The 17,984-nt window shown below is 45.5% G+C and overlaps 1 protein-coding gene across 40 annotated transcripts in view; it reads left to right on the plus strand.

The window, feature by feature from the left end:
* Positions 1-17,984, plus strand: part of LOC103345948 (zinc finger protein 39) — a 74,215-nt gene that overhangs the window by 3,708 nt on the left and 52,523 nt on the right. For 25 of the 40 annotated variants that reach the window (XR_007916585.2, XM_070059248.1, XM_070059257.1 and 22 more), the window contains exon 3: positions 7,101-7,258. The exons of 13 other annotated variants lie outside the window; for them this stretch is intronic. Coding sequence is in view for 8 of the 27 variants with exons in the window: in XM_070059280.1 (XP_069915381.1) it covers positions 7,155-7,258 (104 nt within the window). In the remaining 19 variants the exon portion in view is untranslated. Of the gene's footprint in view, positions 1-3,431; positions 3,475-3,656; positions 3,792-7,100; positions 7,259-17,984 lie in introns of those variants that run through there. 2 more of the 40 variants (XM_070059286.1, XM_070059285.1) reach the window with 2 other exon arrangements.

The following is a 17,984-nucleotide window of genomic DNA, read 5'->3' on the forward strand; positions in this document are numbered from 1 at the left end:
AGCGAGTGACTTAACATTATGACACAGTTCCAGCTTCTCTGTCTATATGTATATATATATGTGTGTGTGTGTATATACATATATATATATATTTTCTTTTTTAAAGATTTTTTATTTGAGAGGCAGAGTTACAGAGAGAAAAGTCTTCTGTTTGCTGGTTCATTCCCAAATGGCTGCAGTAGCTGGAGTTGGACCGATCTGAAGACAGGAGCCAGGAGATTCCTTTGGGTCCCCCATGAGTGGTGCTTCTTTACAATATAGACCTCTGCAGGTATTCTACTGGGTAATGTGGCCTTCAAAGCTTATTTTGAGTATTGTATTTGAAAGTTTCATAATTTTTTTTTTTTACTTACCTAAGATGTATTTCGCCTGGAACACATACAGACCAAAGTCAGCTGTGTGTAGATCACAGGAAGTTGTCCGTTGATTTTCCTGAATGAAAGTGGTGGTCTGTTGCTGCCCTCTGGCTCGTGAAGCCTGTGGTGTCTTTTGCCTGAGCTTCTGTAAACCAGAAACATGGACTCTCGACCACTTTTTTTTTTCCCCTCCCCCTGACTTTCTTCCTCCATCTCTTTCTCTTTGCTATTTCTCGTGGTCTACAACAGGGGTGATTCCCTAAGAATACTGCTTTGATCCAATATGCTACTTGGCCTCTGTCCCTGGGAACACTGCTTGTTTTGTGACACTGGCCACTGAAAGAGACTTTACGGACTCACACTGGGCATCGGCAAGATGGACAGCTTGTCTTACCTTCCCAACTTTTTGAAATTTCCAGCCCTGGTGGTTTTGGCACCCATGACCGAGGCTGGCCATAATGCGTCTATCCTTTGGAAGCAGCCATGATCCTTTGGTGTATATGTGTCACAGTAGACAGTGATGTGCATATTGTATTCATCAGTAGTTTCTATACCTTTACTTCTTTGTACCTTCTGCAAGGTGGGCTGCTAGGCAATTTTGCCAAGTATGCTTTTGCGCCTTCCTTAACTATACCTCTGCCCTCAGTGTTCTCCTCTAAATCTAGATTGCACTTCAGGCTGTGTGCTGGATCACAGTGGCGGGGGTTTTCCATGCATTTTCTTCCACTGTGAAGCAGATGAGCTGTCAGTCAACTTTTACGCCAGCCTAGGAACTGCAGAATTGCAATGGTCCCCGGTTTGCATTTAGCAGATGCAGATGGCAAGTGATAGGACTTGGGGTCACAGTACCCCTCCAGCTCTCTCTGATCACTTATTGAAGGTGTGTGCTGTTTCTGGCCTCATTTCTGATAGGGCGTCCTCATCTGGCTCAGAAGATTGGGATGGCAAGTTCAAGCCCTCCCATCCCCCAAGTAAGCTCTGCCTTGTGGTCATATTCAATGTCAGTGCTATTGTGCATGCTTCTGGTCATGGGAAAGGCCAACTCCTTTTTACCTGATAGCCGTGGAGTGCTGGCATGTGCCAGTCTCTCATCAATGAGCATTGATAGTTCTTGTGGGAAGTATTTTTCTAACGGTGTTCAAAGGCAAGTTGGCCTTGGTGTTGCCTTGGTTGGCTTATGCTCTGGGGACTCTGGAGTGAAGAGGGGTGCAAAGAGGCACTGCAGTGCATTTCACTACATCAGCAAGTGTAGACCTCTAGAGAATTTGGGGGAGATGGGGTAAAGAAATTCACCCATCCCCTCATTTCTTTGCTTTCCTCATTATCTTTCTCTGATCTTGGTTTTTTCTGGCTTTTCCATTGACTCCCATGCACCAGATTCCATGTGATTCTGTTTTCACAACCCTCAACCCTTTTGTCAGAGAAGAAAAAAGTTGTCTTCAGTCACTGAAACATTCCCAAATAGCTGTGTTTTCCTTGTGACCAGAAGGCTAGGAAACTGACGACTCTTGGGACCTAATAGGTTTTCTGGGTGCTTATCTTGGGGCTCACTTTCAGGAGTTCCTGTGTGACTGCTCTGTATTTTATATTCACAACTGCTACTACTTCCTGCGTATGAAGTGGCTTTTCTCATTTTCTTCAAGTGCCTGGTTGGGATGTGGCTACGGTCACCCAGAGTGAAAACTAAATCTTTATTTGGCACTTGGCAATATAAGTGCTGAGCCCTGAAATCTTCTGCTCAAAGTTATTCAGAAAGTAATTGTGCTTTAAAATGACTGGGCTGTGGGTAGGTAGGGCAGTTATCTTCAAGCCTGCTAAGAACTTAAGAATTGAAGGTGTTTTTCCACTCCATGATTTGCCCTAAGATTTGCTTCATTTTATTTTCTTAAGAAAACTACAGCTGAGATTTATTTTTCCCTGTTCCTCTGATTTTTGTGCTTCTCCGCTCTATAACCACCAACAGGAAAACAGGAAAACTTTTTTTTTTTTTTTTTTGTCTTCCCCTTAGAGGCTGAGAACAACAGTTTTGTCCATGTTGGCAGTGCTTTCTCAGGCTGTCTCCATGACTGGAGACACTAAAAGGCATCTACCTAGACCCAGTATACCTTTTCAATAGAAGTTGTCATGAAATCCACCTGCCTCATACATTGCTCACGATTTTGGTTTTGAAATGTGCTGAGAGTGTGTCTCCTCTGTCGGTGTCTTTAAGGTGGAGTTTTCCTACTGGAGGCCGAAGGCTGCTGAGGGGTAGCACAACGGCCAGCCTTGCTGTGTGGCTTTGGCTGTGGCTCCTCTTTCATCCTTTCCCTTTCTGTTGATTTGTGTGTGTTCTGACCCTGCTTGTTGGAGAGACCTGTGAAGCAGGTCTTGGCGTTGTAATTTGTGCTAGTTGTAATTTGTGTTTAGTTGTAATTTATGTTTTGTTGTAATTTGTTTGTGTTTTGTGTTTTGTTATAATCTGTTGATCAAGGCTAGCTGTAATCTGGTCCATGGTGAAAGATGTCCTTAGGTTGTGACTGATTCTGCCTTTTCTGTTTTTCCACATACAAGTGGAAAATGAAATCTTTTCCAAACCAGTATGTCAGAAAGTAGCATCTGGACTCTAAAAATCTCACCTAACAGATCCACTGTCTCTATGTTTCTATCTTCTCAGCCCAAACCTTATCAGACTCTGAGAGAAGAGGAAGTTTGTTAGCTTAGTCAGAACTGATATATGTGGATACCTGTTCCCCTCAGAGTGGCAAAGCTATAGCTTTTCTGTTTGCTTGGTTTGCATTGCGTGGTGGTGCCACCCCCCATGGAAATCTCCATGCCATACGCTGGCATGGAGAAAAGTTCAGTAAGTCTGTATTCCTTAAGCAAAATAAAATTCTGATCTGGAAATTCATCAGATTCTCATCAGAAGGGTGGGGAAACTTATTTGTTTCAAATTAGGTGTTCTATAAATTGGCATCCTTTTCCCTTTTGTTCATGGTCTTCCTCCTTCATGGAGAACTGTGTGTTCTGGTGACTGAGAATGTTTGTGAACAATCACAGTATCTGGAGTTACCTTGGTGACCAGTCTCTAACCAGAAACAAAGGTGAAAGCGAGGAGACTGTGACCCTGAAGCCACTCTAGGTTTGTGTTCCTGCTCTTTTTCTTTCCTTAGGAGCTGGAGCGGCCTTCACAAAGTTATACCAGGAAGCATTGTCGCTTTCAGTTTTTGGAAAGGAGAGAAATAGTTTTTTTTTTTTTTTTTTTTTTTTTTTTTTTTTTTTTTAATAGGGAAGGATTCAAGAGGCATTAGACAAAGTCAGCAGCAACTTTCTTGGCTCCTGTCCTGCTGACATGTATCAGGATATTTGTGGTCAGTTTTATGTAAATACATATTTAAGGCACATTAGAAGGCCTGAATATGTCCCTGAGAGGTCATGTCCCTACAGAACTCTTTTGAAGTAAGTACTCTTTCTCATATAATTAGGTGACCATCTATAAGAGTGTTTCCAAAGGAAAGCGAGCTTTAACGGCAGATTGAATGGGGTTATTGGGGGTGGGGGGCAGTGAAAGAAGAGAGGTTAGAATGTGTTCAGTAAAGTAATGAGATAGGACATTTGTGCAGATGGCCAACATTAATCATGTATATTTTAGTGTGTTGTATTTTTAAAACTTAATTTCTGACATTTTTATTTTCTTCACATAAAATTTTCTCATAAGATGTAGAAAAATGATCTAATGAAATGCAATAGTAAACTCCTAAAAGCCGTTAGCTTTAGAGTTTGATAGGCAGTTGGGAGAGGGGTGGATACAGGTGTGTGTATCCCTTGGTTAGGGCAGAAGTTTTATCAGTGAGTTTCATGTCTTTAAAATCAGTTTTATAGTGGTAGCACTGGCAGTCCTTACAGGTGCAGTGCCCATTCTCGGCATCCCTGTTTACATAGGTCCACATGGGAGCACCTTGGAATGGGGAACCTGCACACTTGCAGGAATTCACATGTGCCCTTTGCTGAAACCTGGAGACTGATAGGTTGGATCTTTGTGATTCAATTTGCATTTTTTCTTTAGAATTTGAAATACACCTATTTAGGTAAAGTATCCTCTCTCTTGGTAAATGAATCCAGCTGGCTTGCCTGACGTCTACCAGGCATCACAGGTGGTTCCCAAGGCAGGTATTGGGCTTTGTGGAAAGAAAGAAGCCATTGCAGAACTGACTTATTTCTCCTGGAAATTGGGAGAAGCTGTTCATGGAGGATGCATAATTCCCTAGGGTGGGGGCTGCAGTGATTTTTGTTCATGGTCCCTCTGTAAGCCAGTTCCCAAAGTTGCTTCTCTAGGGAAAAGAGACTGCCATTTATAGGCCAGTTACGAATGTCCTACACAGTAGTGTGACTAACATATGAAGTGTCTGTAGATATGTTTCCCAGGGCCCTTAAAATCAACATTTCCCCAGTAAGGAAACTTTATAACAAGAGGGAAGGTAGGCATTGTCTGCTGCCTTAGGATACAGTCTATGTATTTATTACCCCCTTGGCCCTGTGGCTTCTATAATGTACATCCTAATGATTCTCTTTCGGCCATCTCTGTGTTTAGGTTCTTGCCTGTGTGACAGTCTTTAGCCTGCCTGCTAGTCTGTCCGCTCAGACTAAATGAGAGTTGACTTTGTGCATTCTCATTCCAGGGTTAGAAGTGCTCAGAAATACTTATGACTGTCCCTCTCTTCTGGCTCACCACAGTGGGCACTGGTCACAGGCCCTAAATGACTTTGCTTGGTCCTCCATCCTTGGCCTTCCTGGTGGTCATGCACATTCTCAGGCAGGCAAGAAACCTGGTGGCTCACAGCAGGCTCTGGCTTTCTACTTTGCTCTGATCTGTGATATATTTGAAAAGTCTTTCTTGGGTACCAAAAACCCTGAGTACAGGGTGATATTTTGTACTCAGAGATGTATATTTTTGTACGATTTATTATTATTTTTAAAGAGTATTTAGGCTGAGCCGGCGCCGTGGCTCAATAGGCTAATCCTCCACCTTGCGGCGCCGGCACACCGGGTTCTAGTCCCGGTTGGGGCGCCGGATTCTGTCCCGGTTGCCCCTCTTCCAGGCCAGCTCTCTGCTATGGCCAGGGAGTGCAGTGGAGGATGGCCCAGGTGCTTGGGCCCTGCACCCCATGGGAGACCAGGAAAAGCACCTGGCTCCTGGCTCCTGCCAGGATCAGCGCGGTGCGCCGGCTGCAGCGGCGGCCATTGGAGGGTGAACCAGCGGCAAAGGAAGACCTTTCTCTCTGTGTCTCTCTCTCTCACTGTCCACTCTGCCTGTCAAAAAAAAAAAAAAAAAAAAAAAAAAAAAAGAGTATTTAGGCTGGTGCCATAGCTCACTAGGCTAATACTCTGCCTGTGGCGCTAGTACTCCGTGTTCTAGTCCTGGTTGGGGCGCCAGTTCTGTCCCAGTTGCTCCTCTTCCAGTCCAGCTCTCTGCTGTGGCCCGGGAGTGCAGTGGAGGATGGCCCAAGTGCTTGGGCCCTGCACCCGCATGGGAGACCAGAAGGAAGCACCTGGCTCCTGGCTTCGGATCAGCGCAGTGCGCCGGCTGTAGCGGCCATTTGGCGGGTGAACCAATGGAAGGAAGACCTTTCTCTCTGTCTTTCTAACTCTGCCTGTCAAAAAAAAAAAAAAAATGTTATTTATTTATTTGAAAGGCAGAGTTACAGAGAGGCAGAGGCTGAGAGAGAGAGAGAGAGAGGTCTTCCATCTGCTTGTTTTCTTCCCAGATGGCCACAACGGCAGGAGCTGAGCCAATCCAAAGCCAGGAGACAGAGCTTCTTTAAGCTTTCCTACGTGGATATAGGGGCCCAATGACTTGGGCCATTTTCTATTGCTTTTCCAGGCCATAGCAGAGAGGTGGATCAAAAGTGGAGCATCCGGGACTCAAATTGGCACCCATGTAGGATGCCAGCACTGCAGCTGGTGGCTTTACCCATTATGCCACAGCGCCAGCCCCAGATTTATTATTTGAAAGGCAAAGGTAGCGAAAGAGAAATTGCCCATCATCTGGTTCACTCCCCATATGGTTCCAATGGCCAGGGTAATCCTGGCTGATGCTAGGAGCCAAGAATACCATCCAGGTCTCCTGTGTGGGTGGCAGGGGCCCAACTACTTGTGCCATCTTCGTCTGTTTTCCCAGATACGCTAGGAGGGAGCTGTATTGGAAATGGAGCAGCCAAGTCTCCAACCAGTGCTCATATAGGATGCCAGCATTGCAGACAGCAGCTTAATCTGTTGCACCACAACACCAGCCCCAAGAGATGTGTCTTTATAAGGTCATGTGTTGCTAGGAATCAGCTGAGCCCATCAAAGCCATGGCCAGCCTGGAATGATCAGGATCCTAGTGACATTGTGCCTATGGTGCTGGGCACTAGGGGGATACTTTCCAAGGGCTTTAAGACTGAAAGTAGGGGGAAACCTGGTGTGGGGTTTTAGAATTGCTCTTGCTGAGGAAAATGGGGCAGTGCCAAGGTCATCAGGTGCACTTCTGGATTGCAGCCAGAGCAGATGACCACTGCGAAGGGTCAGCAGATCACTTGATGAACCATCCTTCTATCCTGACTGCACAGACATAGCTCAGCTCTGGATCATCTGCCCCCGCATTCTCCCTAAGCCTCTTCTCCTTCTCTCCAGGGGAGGCAGGAACTTCAGTGATGTGTGTGGTGGTTTCTTGTTTTTCCTCAACAGGTCTTGCAGGTTCCTTTTCATGCTTCTGGGTTTGTCTTATAGGAATGAAGAAATGTTTGCACAGTGAATGGGCCGGCTGGATGGGAGCTGTCCCTGATGGCTGTGGAATCCTCTAGTCAGCTTGGCATGGCTCTGGCAGATCAAGCTCCACACCACTCTGAGATGTGCTCCTACACCCAGCAGGAACTTCTAATCACCGGGTGAGAAAGCTGGTGCTGGGCCCACCCTCCTGCTTCCCCCTGGCAATTTGTCATGCAGAAGTTATCTGGGCTGCTTGTTGCTCTCATCTGCCTGTCACCCTTGCTGTGCAGAAAAGGTGGCTAGAAATTGATCATTTGCAGGTAGGGACTTGAGAGGTACCAGGACCAGGCTACAGAAGTTAGGATGTAGAGGGGCACTGGTGTCAGTGCCTGCGAAGGACTCCCAGCCTCTTCCCCCAGTGAGGCTTGTGAGTGCTTTCACAGATGCTGGTGACTTTGCCATCTCTCTGTGGGAGAATTTCACATGTAGACCAAGGGTAGGAGGGTCTGTATCCTCTGTGTCCTTAGGTCACCCTAAGGTTGGGGCCCCAGGTTGATTTTCTGTCTTTTGAGCACAGGGTGGGGGATGTGGGTGAGGGTCAGGAGAAGGCATGTGGCCAGAGGCGATGCAGGAGGAGGGGACAGAGGGCAGACCACGTGGTCATGGAGTGATGGGGCCAGCAAATGGTGCATGGAGGAGGGAGGTGTGCAGGATGTGGAAGGGTGGAGTGCAGATTGGGCTTGTGGGGGAGTGAGGTTTGGCCAGCTGTGGCATCTGCACAAAGTGAGTCACACTGTAACCTGAGGACCACACCTGGGCACCACACCATTGATTACCATCCAGCTGGTCTCTAGAATCTTGCAACAGGAAGTTTTCCAAGGTTGTCTTCTGGTCAGCAACCTCTGCTTGATTATTTGGTGGCCTTTCTTTGAAATTGAAATGTAGTATCCAAATAACAGAAGTTGCTCTACCTCCCCTTGATGGCAGTCTCGAAAGGCTACAGGTCACTTTTCTGTGCCGACCCTGCTGCTTCTCCTCCCTCTGTTACTATCCCTTTCCCAGGAGTAGCCCTGGGTTTCCTCTGGCCTCTTTATCCCTTCAGTTTATTGAGCAAGGTCGTAACAGAGTTAGAGGAACTGAGTCTCTAGGTCAGGAGGGGACTTGGCTAGGATTAGATATCTATGTGGTAGCCCAGGTTAGAGAATCTCTGAGGAATTTTGTAGAATCAGATACTGTGTGAAACAAATGAACTATTAGAATTTGTGTGTCATGGTGTTTGGGGTGGTATATAATTATAATTGCAGTGATGATATATGAATAGTGTTCAAATTCAGAGTTCCACGGTTTCCGGTGTGTCCTTCCGTCAGAATCTACATAGACACATTTATCCTCTTGTCTATGTGAAACCCATCTGCAAACCTTCCCCCATGTGTACATCATAGGCTGACAGCACCATGGAAAGTCTTAGGATAGAACATGAAGGGGCCTTATAGGTCAGGAGAGAAAAGCAGAGCAGGCCTGAGGTGTGGGGAGTTCTGGGCAGGCATTAGATATAGGCCTGAGATGAGTGGGGAGAGGCCTCTCATGTGTCTGTGTGCATCCTCCTAGGGGTGAAAGAGGACTGTCCATTACCCTGAGTGCACAGATAAACTCAGTGTTTTTATCTTTATGAAAAGGGAGCCCCCATGGGGCTTGGGAATGCCAGAGAAGGATTCTGATTGTCAGAGAGGTGAGGAGTAGGAGGGTGGGAGTTGGGAACACTGACCTGCCTTTCTGCTGGCTTTGGATTTCAGCCAGTTAATTAAATAAACTCATTTAAATATGGCTTATGTTTGAAAAGCCTCATGTTCACATATGTGTGTAGCAGAAACAGCCATGAGAATTCAGATGTCTGACACCTTAATTCTTGTCAACTCCTTTATGGACCCTTTTAAGGTTTAAGGGAAGGGGCTCAGCGGGTTAAAGCCCCTGCAGTGCCAGCATCCCATATGGGCACCAGTTCGAGTCCTGGTTGCTCCACTTCCAATCTAGCCCCCTGCTAATGTGCCTGGGAAAGCAATGGAAGATGGCCCAAGTCCTTGGGCCTCTGCACCCATGTGGGAGACCCAGAAGAAGATCCTGGCTCCTGGCTTTGGCCTGGCCCAGCCCCAGTTGTTATGGCCATTTAAATAAAATCTTAAGAAAAGAAAAAAAAAAAAAAAAGGTTAAGGGAAGGGGTTAAGCTCATTGTTGGGGCAGAACATCCCTGCCAATCATGGAGTACCCAGTTCTGTTCTCTAGTCCCTAGTCCTTCCAATATATTGTCACAAAGCTATATGGGAAGCAGGAAGGGAGACACTAAGCATGGGATTTAGGCCCAAATGCCACAATAATAATGAAAAAAGAACTCTAGAAAAATCCAGGATGGAATGTGAGAGATACCCAGGCTTGAAGAAAGCTTTAGCAGGTCTGCTGTTAGGTCCTAGGCTTCAGCTTCCTTTGTGAGCAGTAAAATTACAAAGTAACAACAACCTTAGAGTAACAGAAATTTGGGTGCATGGATGTGCTTTCTGACAGGCCAGTCAGAAGTCAGAGCTGGTTTATGAATAAAAGAACCCAGCAGGTGGACTTAACCCTTTTCTAACAGCACAGATTCGTCATTGCAGATGTTACCTCCTCCTCCTAACTTGTAAGCATGGTGTTGTCAGCTTCAGGGCATGTGTGGCAGTGCTGGTAGGGAAGGGGGACTGGGAGTGTGGAGATTGTGTAGTGTAATGCAGGTTCCCAGAGCCTGCACTCATCCTTCTAAGCAGAATCACAGGAATCACCACTTAGTGTTCTGGATCTTTAGAAAGCCACCCACAAGTTGCTGCTTATGGCCCTTGTGGTTTCTGAATCACTCATCTAGGGGGAAAGCATCAGAGGGAGGGTTTGGCATAGGACTTTGACCTGAAGAAAGGGGAGTTAGGACTGGAAGAGAGGAGAGGAACAGGATGCCATTCCACTGAGGAGTGGGAAGGGCGAGAGTGAAGACACAGGGCTTCTCCCAACAGTGTCTTTCTCACGCAGTCTCCTGGCCTGGAGAGGACCTCTCCAGTTGCCTGTGTTTTCCACCATGGCCTGTGTTCTTCCATTTTTCTTCTCACATTGCTGACTAGCTGACTATGCCTGCTCTGGCCTGGCTTCTCAGTGCAATATTGTAACAAAGAGGTGGCCCAGTGGTTGAGGCTTAAGGTACTTAGCCAGATATGAGAAAGGGTTGGCCCACACTGTTGTGGCTTGGGGACCCACCAGCTCATCTCCTTGTTGGTGTTATGATGGCGGTGCTAGGAGGCTTTTTTTTGTCCAACGTGCTCGTTTTCTTTACCAACTCTTAAGGTATCAAATGCCCATTTGTAAAGAAACAAGGGTGGGAGGGTTAGACGTAGCTTTCAAGATTAGTCACCAGCATGTGTGGATTGGACTTCTGCTTCAAGCTTTAGCCTTTTTGTGGGCAGTGCCAGTGGGTGAGAGGTTAAATGAGCCACAGAAAGGGGCTCTGGGTGAGGTTCTGGTGGCTTTAGATACCTGAGTACTAAGGGATACACTCATCAAACTTACTTCTGGACTTGGAGTGGTTTTTCCCCCAACATAATTTCCTGCTTTCTTTTAAGGTAACTCATCATATTCTATTGTAATTATTTGCTTAATTGTTTTCTCTTCCAAGCGCCAATTTCTGTCTCCTTTGTGACTCCATCCAGTGTGTCACTTCATGTAGTTGTATAGCGGTTGTGAAAACTCCACTTCTCCTGTGGAGCCCTGCCAAGAGGTGCTAGCTGGCTCCAGCCTCTTTGACATAGTGTGAAAGACGCTCCAGTGTTGAGCACCTTCTGGCGAGAGGATTGGCTCAGGGACAGGGTCACAGTGCAGAATCAAATGCTGGGCTTGTCAGGGACAAGCTGTATGACTCCTGGTAAATCACTTTTTTTTTTAGAACCAGCTACTCACAATTCAAATGAGAAGTAGCAAATAATCCTTGCTATGCCTTACAGGGTGGCTGAGTTGGAAAAGATCACACAGGTGTGTTTTGTAGTCCAAAAGTAACTAAGTAAATGCCTACGTAGGCACTGTATGCATGGATATGGATACACAAAGAAATGTTTGTCTAAAGAATGAAACAGTATTAGGGGATTAAAATAGCTTATGAAATACCCTAGTGTAGGGGCCGGTGCTGTGGCTCACTTGGTTAATCCTCCGCCTGCAGCACTGGCATTCCATTTGGGCGCTGGGTTCTAGTCTCAGTTGCTCCTCTTCTAGTCCAGCTCTCTGCGGTAGCCTGGGTGGGCAGTGAAGGATGGCCCAAATGCTTGGGCTCTGCACCCGCATGGGAGACCAGAAGGAAGCTCCTGGCTCCTGGCTTCGGATTGGCGCAACACTGGCCATAGCAGCCATTTGGGGAGTGAACCAATGGAAGGAAGACCTTTCTTTCTGTCTCTCTTTCTCACTGTCTATGACTCTACCTGTCAAATAAAAATAAATAAATAAATAAATAAATACCCTAGTGTAGAACTTGGAGGGAGGCTTCTCACATGCTGTTCTGCAATTGGAATTGGGCTACAGTAGAGGGCTTATTCCCTGAGGCTGATTATAGCATTCCTTCCCTAGGCAATCTGGGGCAAAAGGTTCCCAATTTTTGTAGACTCTTGGGAATGTAGGCTGACAGACCCTGTTCTATGCCGATCTGTGACATCTCAGCTGACATTTCACTTTGCCAGATCCCCATTGAGAAGAATCACCCTTCACCTTTCTACCCAACAGAAATCTGAGCACCTTTGTTTTTCTGTGTCCAGGGCCTGTGACTGTCTTTTCTATGGATGGAAGTAGGGGTATAACACCCGGTCTGAGGAATGACAAGCAGAGATGAGATGAAGAAGGCTTTTTGCCTAGTGATCTTTTCTAGGCTGTAAGCATAACTGATCTCTGTGCTGGGGCACTATGAAGAGGCCAGGACAGATTTTGAAGGATTTGGAAGGGCTTGTGCTTTAGGTGAGATCTTTAGAAGTCAGAGCTGGGCCGGGAGGATTGGAAAGAGCAAGCAATTAGGAAAGGCTTTAGTTGTGTGGGAAATTTCATTATGTGATTTCTTAATAGACCATTATGAAGCAGATTCATTAACAAAATCTTAATAAGTTTCAGGGTTACTCTTCCAACTTCCCAGGGGAACTGTTCTCTTCATATTTATTTGCATACTTCCTGTTCTCCTTAAGCTAACTGTATGAGACACATTGAAATTCAATCTTTTTATGACTATTGAAATGACAACAAGGGAAGACAGAAACAGTGCTTCTCCTGATAATAATAGCAGACAGTATTTTGATTGCATTAATCTTTATATCACTGTTTTGAGATAGGTGTTACATATTGCCATTTACAATTCAGGAAACTAAGCCACAGGGTTTTTAAGCAAAGTTCCCCTTATCACACAAGCAAGACGTAGATGAAAATCAAACCTGGGTAATGTAGCTACAGGATCAGTTGAAAAGGAAGAAAATCCCAGGATAGGGAGAACTATGGATCAGATTCATGATGTAGTAGTTACAATGATACTTCCATCTGTTCATGGATTCTTAGACATTCTTTTTAATATATATTTATTTATTTGATATACAGAGTGATGGAGAAAAAGAGACACCTGCAAACCACTTGGGAGCCCTAAATGGAATTTCTGGCTCCTTTCTTCATCCTGGCACAGTTCTGACAGTTGCAGCCATTTGGAGAGTATACCAGTGGATGAAGAGATTGCTCGCCCGCCCTCCTTCCCTCCCTCTCTCCCTCCCTCCCTCTCCCTGTTCTCCTCCCCCCCCCTTTCCCCCTCTCCCTCTGTGTGTGTTTGTGTGTGTGTGTGTGTGTGTGTGTTGCTCTGCTTTTCATGCTAACTCTGTGAGAATGCAGAGATGCTCCTGTTGTTTCTGTACCTCCCTTTCCTTAGGGCTAAGTGGGATGAACACTGATACCAAATTATGAGAGTTGTCATAAAGCTAAGTGAGTTAATAGAATATACAGATAAGGTCCTAAGAGTAATAATGCCTGGCACAAAGTAAGCATTTTGTAAATTTGAGCTATAATTAATATTACAAGTGTTGGGCACAGAGCTGAAGTCTCTTGAACCACGCTTACCTTTCACTTCTGCTTTGATTGCATTACAAGGACAGACTCTGGCAAGCCCTGATCTTTTAGGGGTTTGCGTAGTTTGACAGGTCTTTAGCACCCCCCCCCCCCCACCAAATCTAATTGATGTTAAGGAATTGGTACCTAAATGTTGCCTTTCCTCCATGGCTCCAGTTGTATGGTGGCTGGAACAGGAGTGACTTGAGAGCTCACTCCATGACCCCCTGTATGAACTACTCTTAAGACAGAGGAAATGATAGAATGTGATGCTACATTCCTAACTGGGGAGCGATAGTAAGACATAGGGTCTTTCTCTGGGGCAAGGGGCTTGGTTAGTCATACTCTTTGCCTCTGCCTTGGTGGCTGTCAGATACCAAGCCTAAGGACAATTCACTCCTTCCCAATGACTTTGGAGAGAAGATGAGTGAATAATATAGTGTCTAAAATTACATGGAATTTTGAGCTCTGAGAGAACTGCTGTAGACGTCTTTTCTCTCCTTTTTAATTTATTGTACTTAAGACCTAAGAATTGTGTTTTCCAGGATGGGTACAAGTGGTTACGATGCCATTTGGGGCCAGTGCTGTGGTGCAGTGGGTTAATGCCCTGGCCTAAAGCATCGGCATCCCATATGGGCACCGGTTCTAGTCCAAGCTGCTCCTTTTTTGATCCAGCTCTCTGCTCTGGCCTGGGATAGCAGTAGAAGATGGCCCAAGTCCTTGGGCTCCTGCACCCTCATGGGAGACCCTGAGGAAGCTTCAGATTGGCGCAGCTCCGATTGTTACGGCTACTTGGGGAGTGAACCAGCAGATGGAAGACCTCTGTCTCTCTAACTCTGTCTTTCAAATAAACAAGTAAGTCTTTTTTTTTTTTTTTTTTTTTTTTTTTTGACAGGCAGAGTGGACAGTGAGAGAGAGAGACAGAGAGAAAGGTCTTCCTTTGCCGTTGGTTCACCCTCCAATGGCTGCCGTGGCCAGCGTGCTGCAGCCGGCAGACTGCGCTGATCCGATGGCAGGAGCCAGGTGCTTCTCCTGGTCTCCCATGGGGTGCAGGGCCCAAGCACTTGGGCCATCCTCCACTGCACTCCCGGGCCACAGCAGAGAGCTGGCCTGGAAGAGGGGCAACCGGGACAGAATCTGGCCCCCGACCGGGACTAGAACCCAGTGTGCTGGCGCCGCAAGGTGGAGGATTAGCCTGTTGAGCCACGGCGCTGGCTAATAAATAAGTCTTCCAAAAAAAAAAAAAAAAAAGCTGCCGTTTGGGACACCCATATGAAGTGCCAAGTTCAAGGTTTTTTTTTTTTTTTTTAAGATTTATTTATTTATTTGAAAGTCAGAGTTACACAGAGTGAGAAGGAGAGGCACAGAGAAGTCTTCCGTCCGCTGGTTCTCTCCACGGTTGGCTGCAGCAGTTGGAGCTGAGCCAATCTGAAGCCAGTAGCCAGGAGCTTCCAGGTTTCCCACGTGGGTGCAGGGGCTCAAGGACTTAGGCCATCTTCTACTGCTTTCTCAGGCCATAGCAGACAGCTGGATTGGAAATGGACCTGCTTGGGCTTCAGCTGGCGCCCATTTGGTGCCATGGTGCCACCCCTAAGTTCAGGTCTTGGCTGTGCTTCTTATCCAGCTTCCTGCTAATGCTCACCCTTGGAGGTAGCAGGTGATGACTAAAGTTCTTAGGTACCTACCACCCATTTGGGAGATCTGGATTGAGTTCCAGGCTCCTGGCTTAAGCCTGGCCCAGCACTAGCTCTTGTGGGCATTTGGAGATGTACTGGCATATGCAGGATCTTTTTCTTTCCTGCTCTCTACCTCTTTCTGTCTCTCTCTCTCTCTCCCTGCCTTTCAAATTAAATAACAAACAGGTAAAAATCTAAAACAAAAAGAAAGAATCCTTTCCCTTACATTCTAAGAAAAAAAATGCTTTTTGTTCTGTATAGATCTCATCTCAGTTGTGCATTTTGCAAATACTTTTTTTTAAAAGTGACATCGTAAGTGAGCAGTTGCAGTGATTACTTTTTTTTTTTTTTTAGCTTTATTTCATTTATTTGAAAGCAGAGTTACAGAGATAGAGACAGAGAGGTCTTCTGTCTGCTGGTTCACGCCCCAAAAGGCTACAATGGCTGGAGCTAAGCTGATCTGAAGCCAGGAGCTTCTTCTGGGTATCCCACGTGGGTAAACGGGCCCAAAGACTTGGGTCATCCTCCACTGCTTTCCCAGGTGCATTAGCTGGGAGCTGGATAGGAAGTGGAGCAGCTGGGACCCAAACCAGCGCCCATATGAGATGCCCGTACTGCAGGCCAGGGCTTTAACCTGCTGCACCATAGCACTGGCCTATTTGTAGATACTTTTTCTGTTTCTTTTCTTTCTTAAAGAGGCAGAGAGAGAGAGAGAAAGAGGTCTTCCATCCATTGGTTCACTTCCCAATTGGCCGCAACGGCCGGAGCTGTGCTGATCTGAAGCAAGAGCCAGGTGCTTCCTCTGGGTCTTCCCATGTGGGTGCAGGGGCCCAAGCACTTAGGCCATCTTCTACTACTTCCCCAGGCCATAGCAAAGAGCTGGATCGGAAGTGGACCTGCTGGGACTTGAACTGGCACCCATATGGGATGCTGGCACTGCAGGCAGCATCTTTACCTGCTATGCCACAGTGCTGGCTCCTGCACATACTTATCTAAATCTGCTTGAAGCCTTGCTGAGTACTGTTGTCAGGGCTGCATGCTTTAGCCCCAGTTATTTTATCTATCACTTTCCATTGTCTTCAGTTCATTTTCAGTAGTCATAAACCCATAGACTACCATCTAATTTGCATCTTTGTGTGTGTGTGTGTGGGTTTTTTTTTTTTTTTTTTTTTTTTTTATATTTACTTGAAAGGCAATAATGGGGATGGGAGAGATCTTCCATCTACTGGTTCAATCCCCAAATGGTCACACCCCTCAAGGCTGGGCCAAACCAAAGCCAAAATCTGGAGCTCCACCATGGATGGCAGGTACCCAAGTACTTTGACCGTCTTCTGCTAACTTCTCGGGCACTTTAGCAGGGAGGTGGATTGGAAGTGGAGCAACTGGTGCTCAAACCAGTGCTCAAATGGGAGACCAACATTGCAGACCACAGCTTATCCCACTGCACCATAGTGCCAGCCCCTATTTTTGTCTTTATAAGTATCTTGACCATAATACCAGTTTATCTAGCAGCATCCTAATTTCTAAGAGGCTTAATAGGCCAGCAATTGTGGATCTTTGATTTTTCTGAGCCTCAGTGGTTTATTCTGTGAAGCTGATTTTAGGTGGTGAGTACAGATTTGCTGCATATGAAGTTGGGGTGAGGAATTTGCTATTAGAGGAACTGGGTTTTCATTGCCCCTTCCGCTGTGCCCCGCCTTGCATGCAACCCATGCCTTCTCTTGAATTGTATTTAGAGCTCTGGACAGAAGGTGGTAGTGATGGAGTGAAAGATCTTTTCTTGGAGGATGCAAGAAGTTGGCTTTTTTTCCTGAGATAATCTTTGCTCCCACCTCTACCCTTTCTGTGATTTGTTTCCTATTTTACAGTCTGGTGCTTTTAGGATTTTAAGTTTTTGCTTTCCTTCACCCCTATTTTTTGCCCTACTTCTCTATTATTATTATTTTTTTAATATTTACTTATTGTCATTTCATTTGAAAGGCAGGGGGGACAAAGATCGTCCACCCTCTCTCTATTTATTTATTTATTTATTTAATTATTTATTTAAAAGGCAGAGTTACAGAAGGCAGAGGCAGAGAAAGAGAGAGGTCTTCCATCTGCTGGTTCACTCCCCACATGGACGCAACGGCTGGAGCTGTGCCAATCCGAAGCCAGGAGCCTGGAGCTTCTTCTAAGTCTCTCACACGGGTGTGGCGGCCCAAGGACTTGGGCCATCTTCCAATGCTTTCCCAGGCATATTTTTCCTCAGATCTACAGCAGTGGGAATTTATTCCTTCTTGTAATTTGACCCTGATGAAATCTTTCCAGGTTTCTTGATTAACATTCTCTGTTGGTCCAGGAAGTTGACAGATTGGGAGAGCAGGGAAAGAGTGCTTTCTGTTCGCTGGTGCTGAGTTGCAGAGAAACTATAAGGGCAATTTATGAGCAGGGAAAATGAGGTTGGAGGTGTGAGGGAAAGGAATTAGAGTATAAGGATGGAGGGAAATAAGTACAGGACAGTATTCACAGAAATTTGGTAAGAGAACCGAATGTGATCAGAGAGCCACGAAGAAGGAAGACAACCTGAAGTTAGAGAAAGGAAGATGGAAAATTTGAAACATCTTGAAATGAACAGTTTGTGTGATAACATACTTGATGAAGTTGGGGAAGAGGATCTTGTACTCACAGGTGGCAGGAATATAATACAGAAGAGTGTCTCTGGAGGAAAATTTGCCAGTATCTTTACAAAATATTTTAAATGCAAGTGTCCTTTGGTAGGATTCAGCTGCAGGAATTTATCCTACAGATATTTAGTCAAGTACATAAAGACTTTGTAAGTTCTTTATAATATTTTTTGCAGTGAGAACAAAACAAGTGTATATCAATAGGGAAATACTAAAATACATTATGAAACATCCATATAATAGAATACAAAATATGTAGTAGTTTGAAAAATGAGTTAGGGACAGACTGCTTATATGTCAAAGAAGGCACAGAAAAAAAAATACTACTTCATATAAAAAAAAGATACAAGCATATGTATCTTTGTAAATTCAAAAAATTCATAGAAAATGGAGTTAAAAGATAATGTTATTTTGGTGCAAAAAATTGAAACCCATTCAATTTT

This window comes from Oryctolagus cuniculus, chromosome 16, assembly GCF_964237555.1.
Source record: "Oryctolagus cuniculus chromosome 16, mOryCun1.1, whole genome shotgun sequence".
Taxonomy (NCBI): domain Eukaryota; kingdom Metazoa; phylum Chordata; class Mammalia; order Lagomorpha; family Leporidae; genus Oryctolagus; species Oryctolagus cuniculus.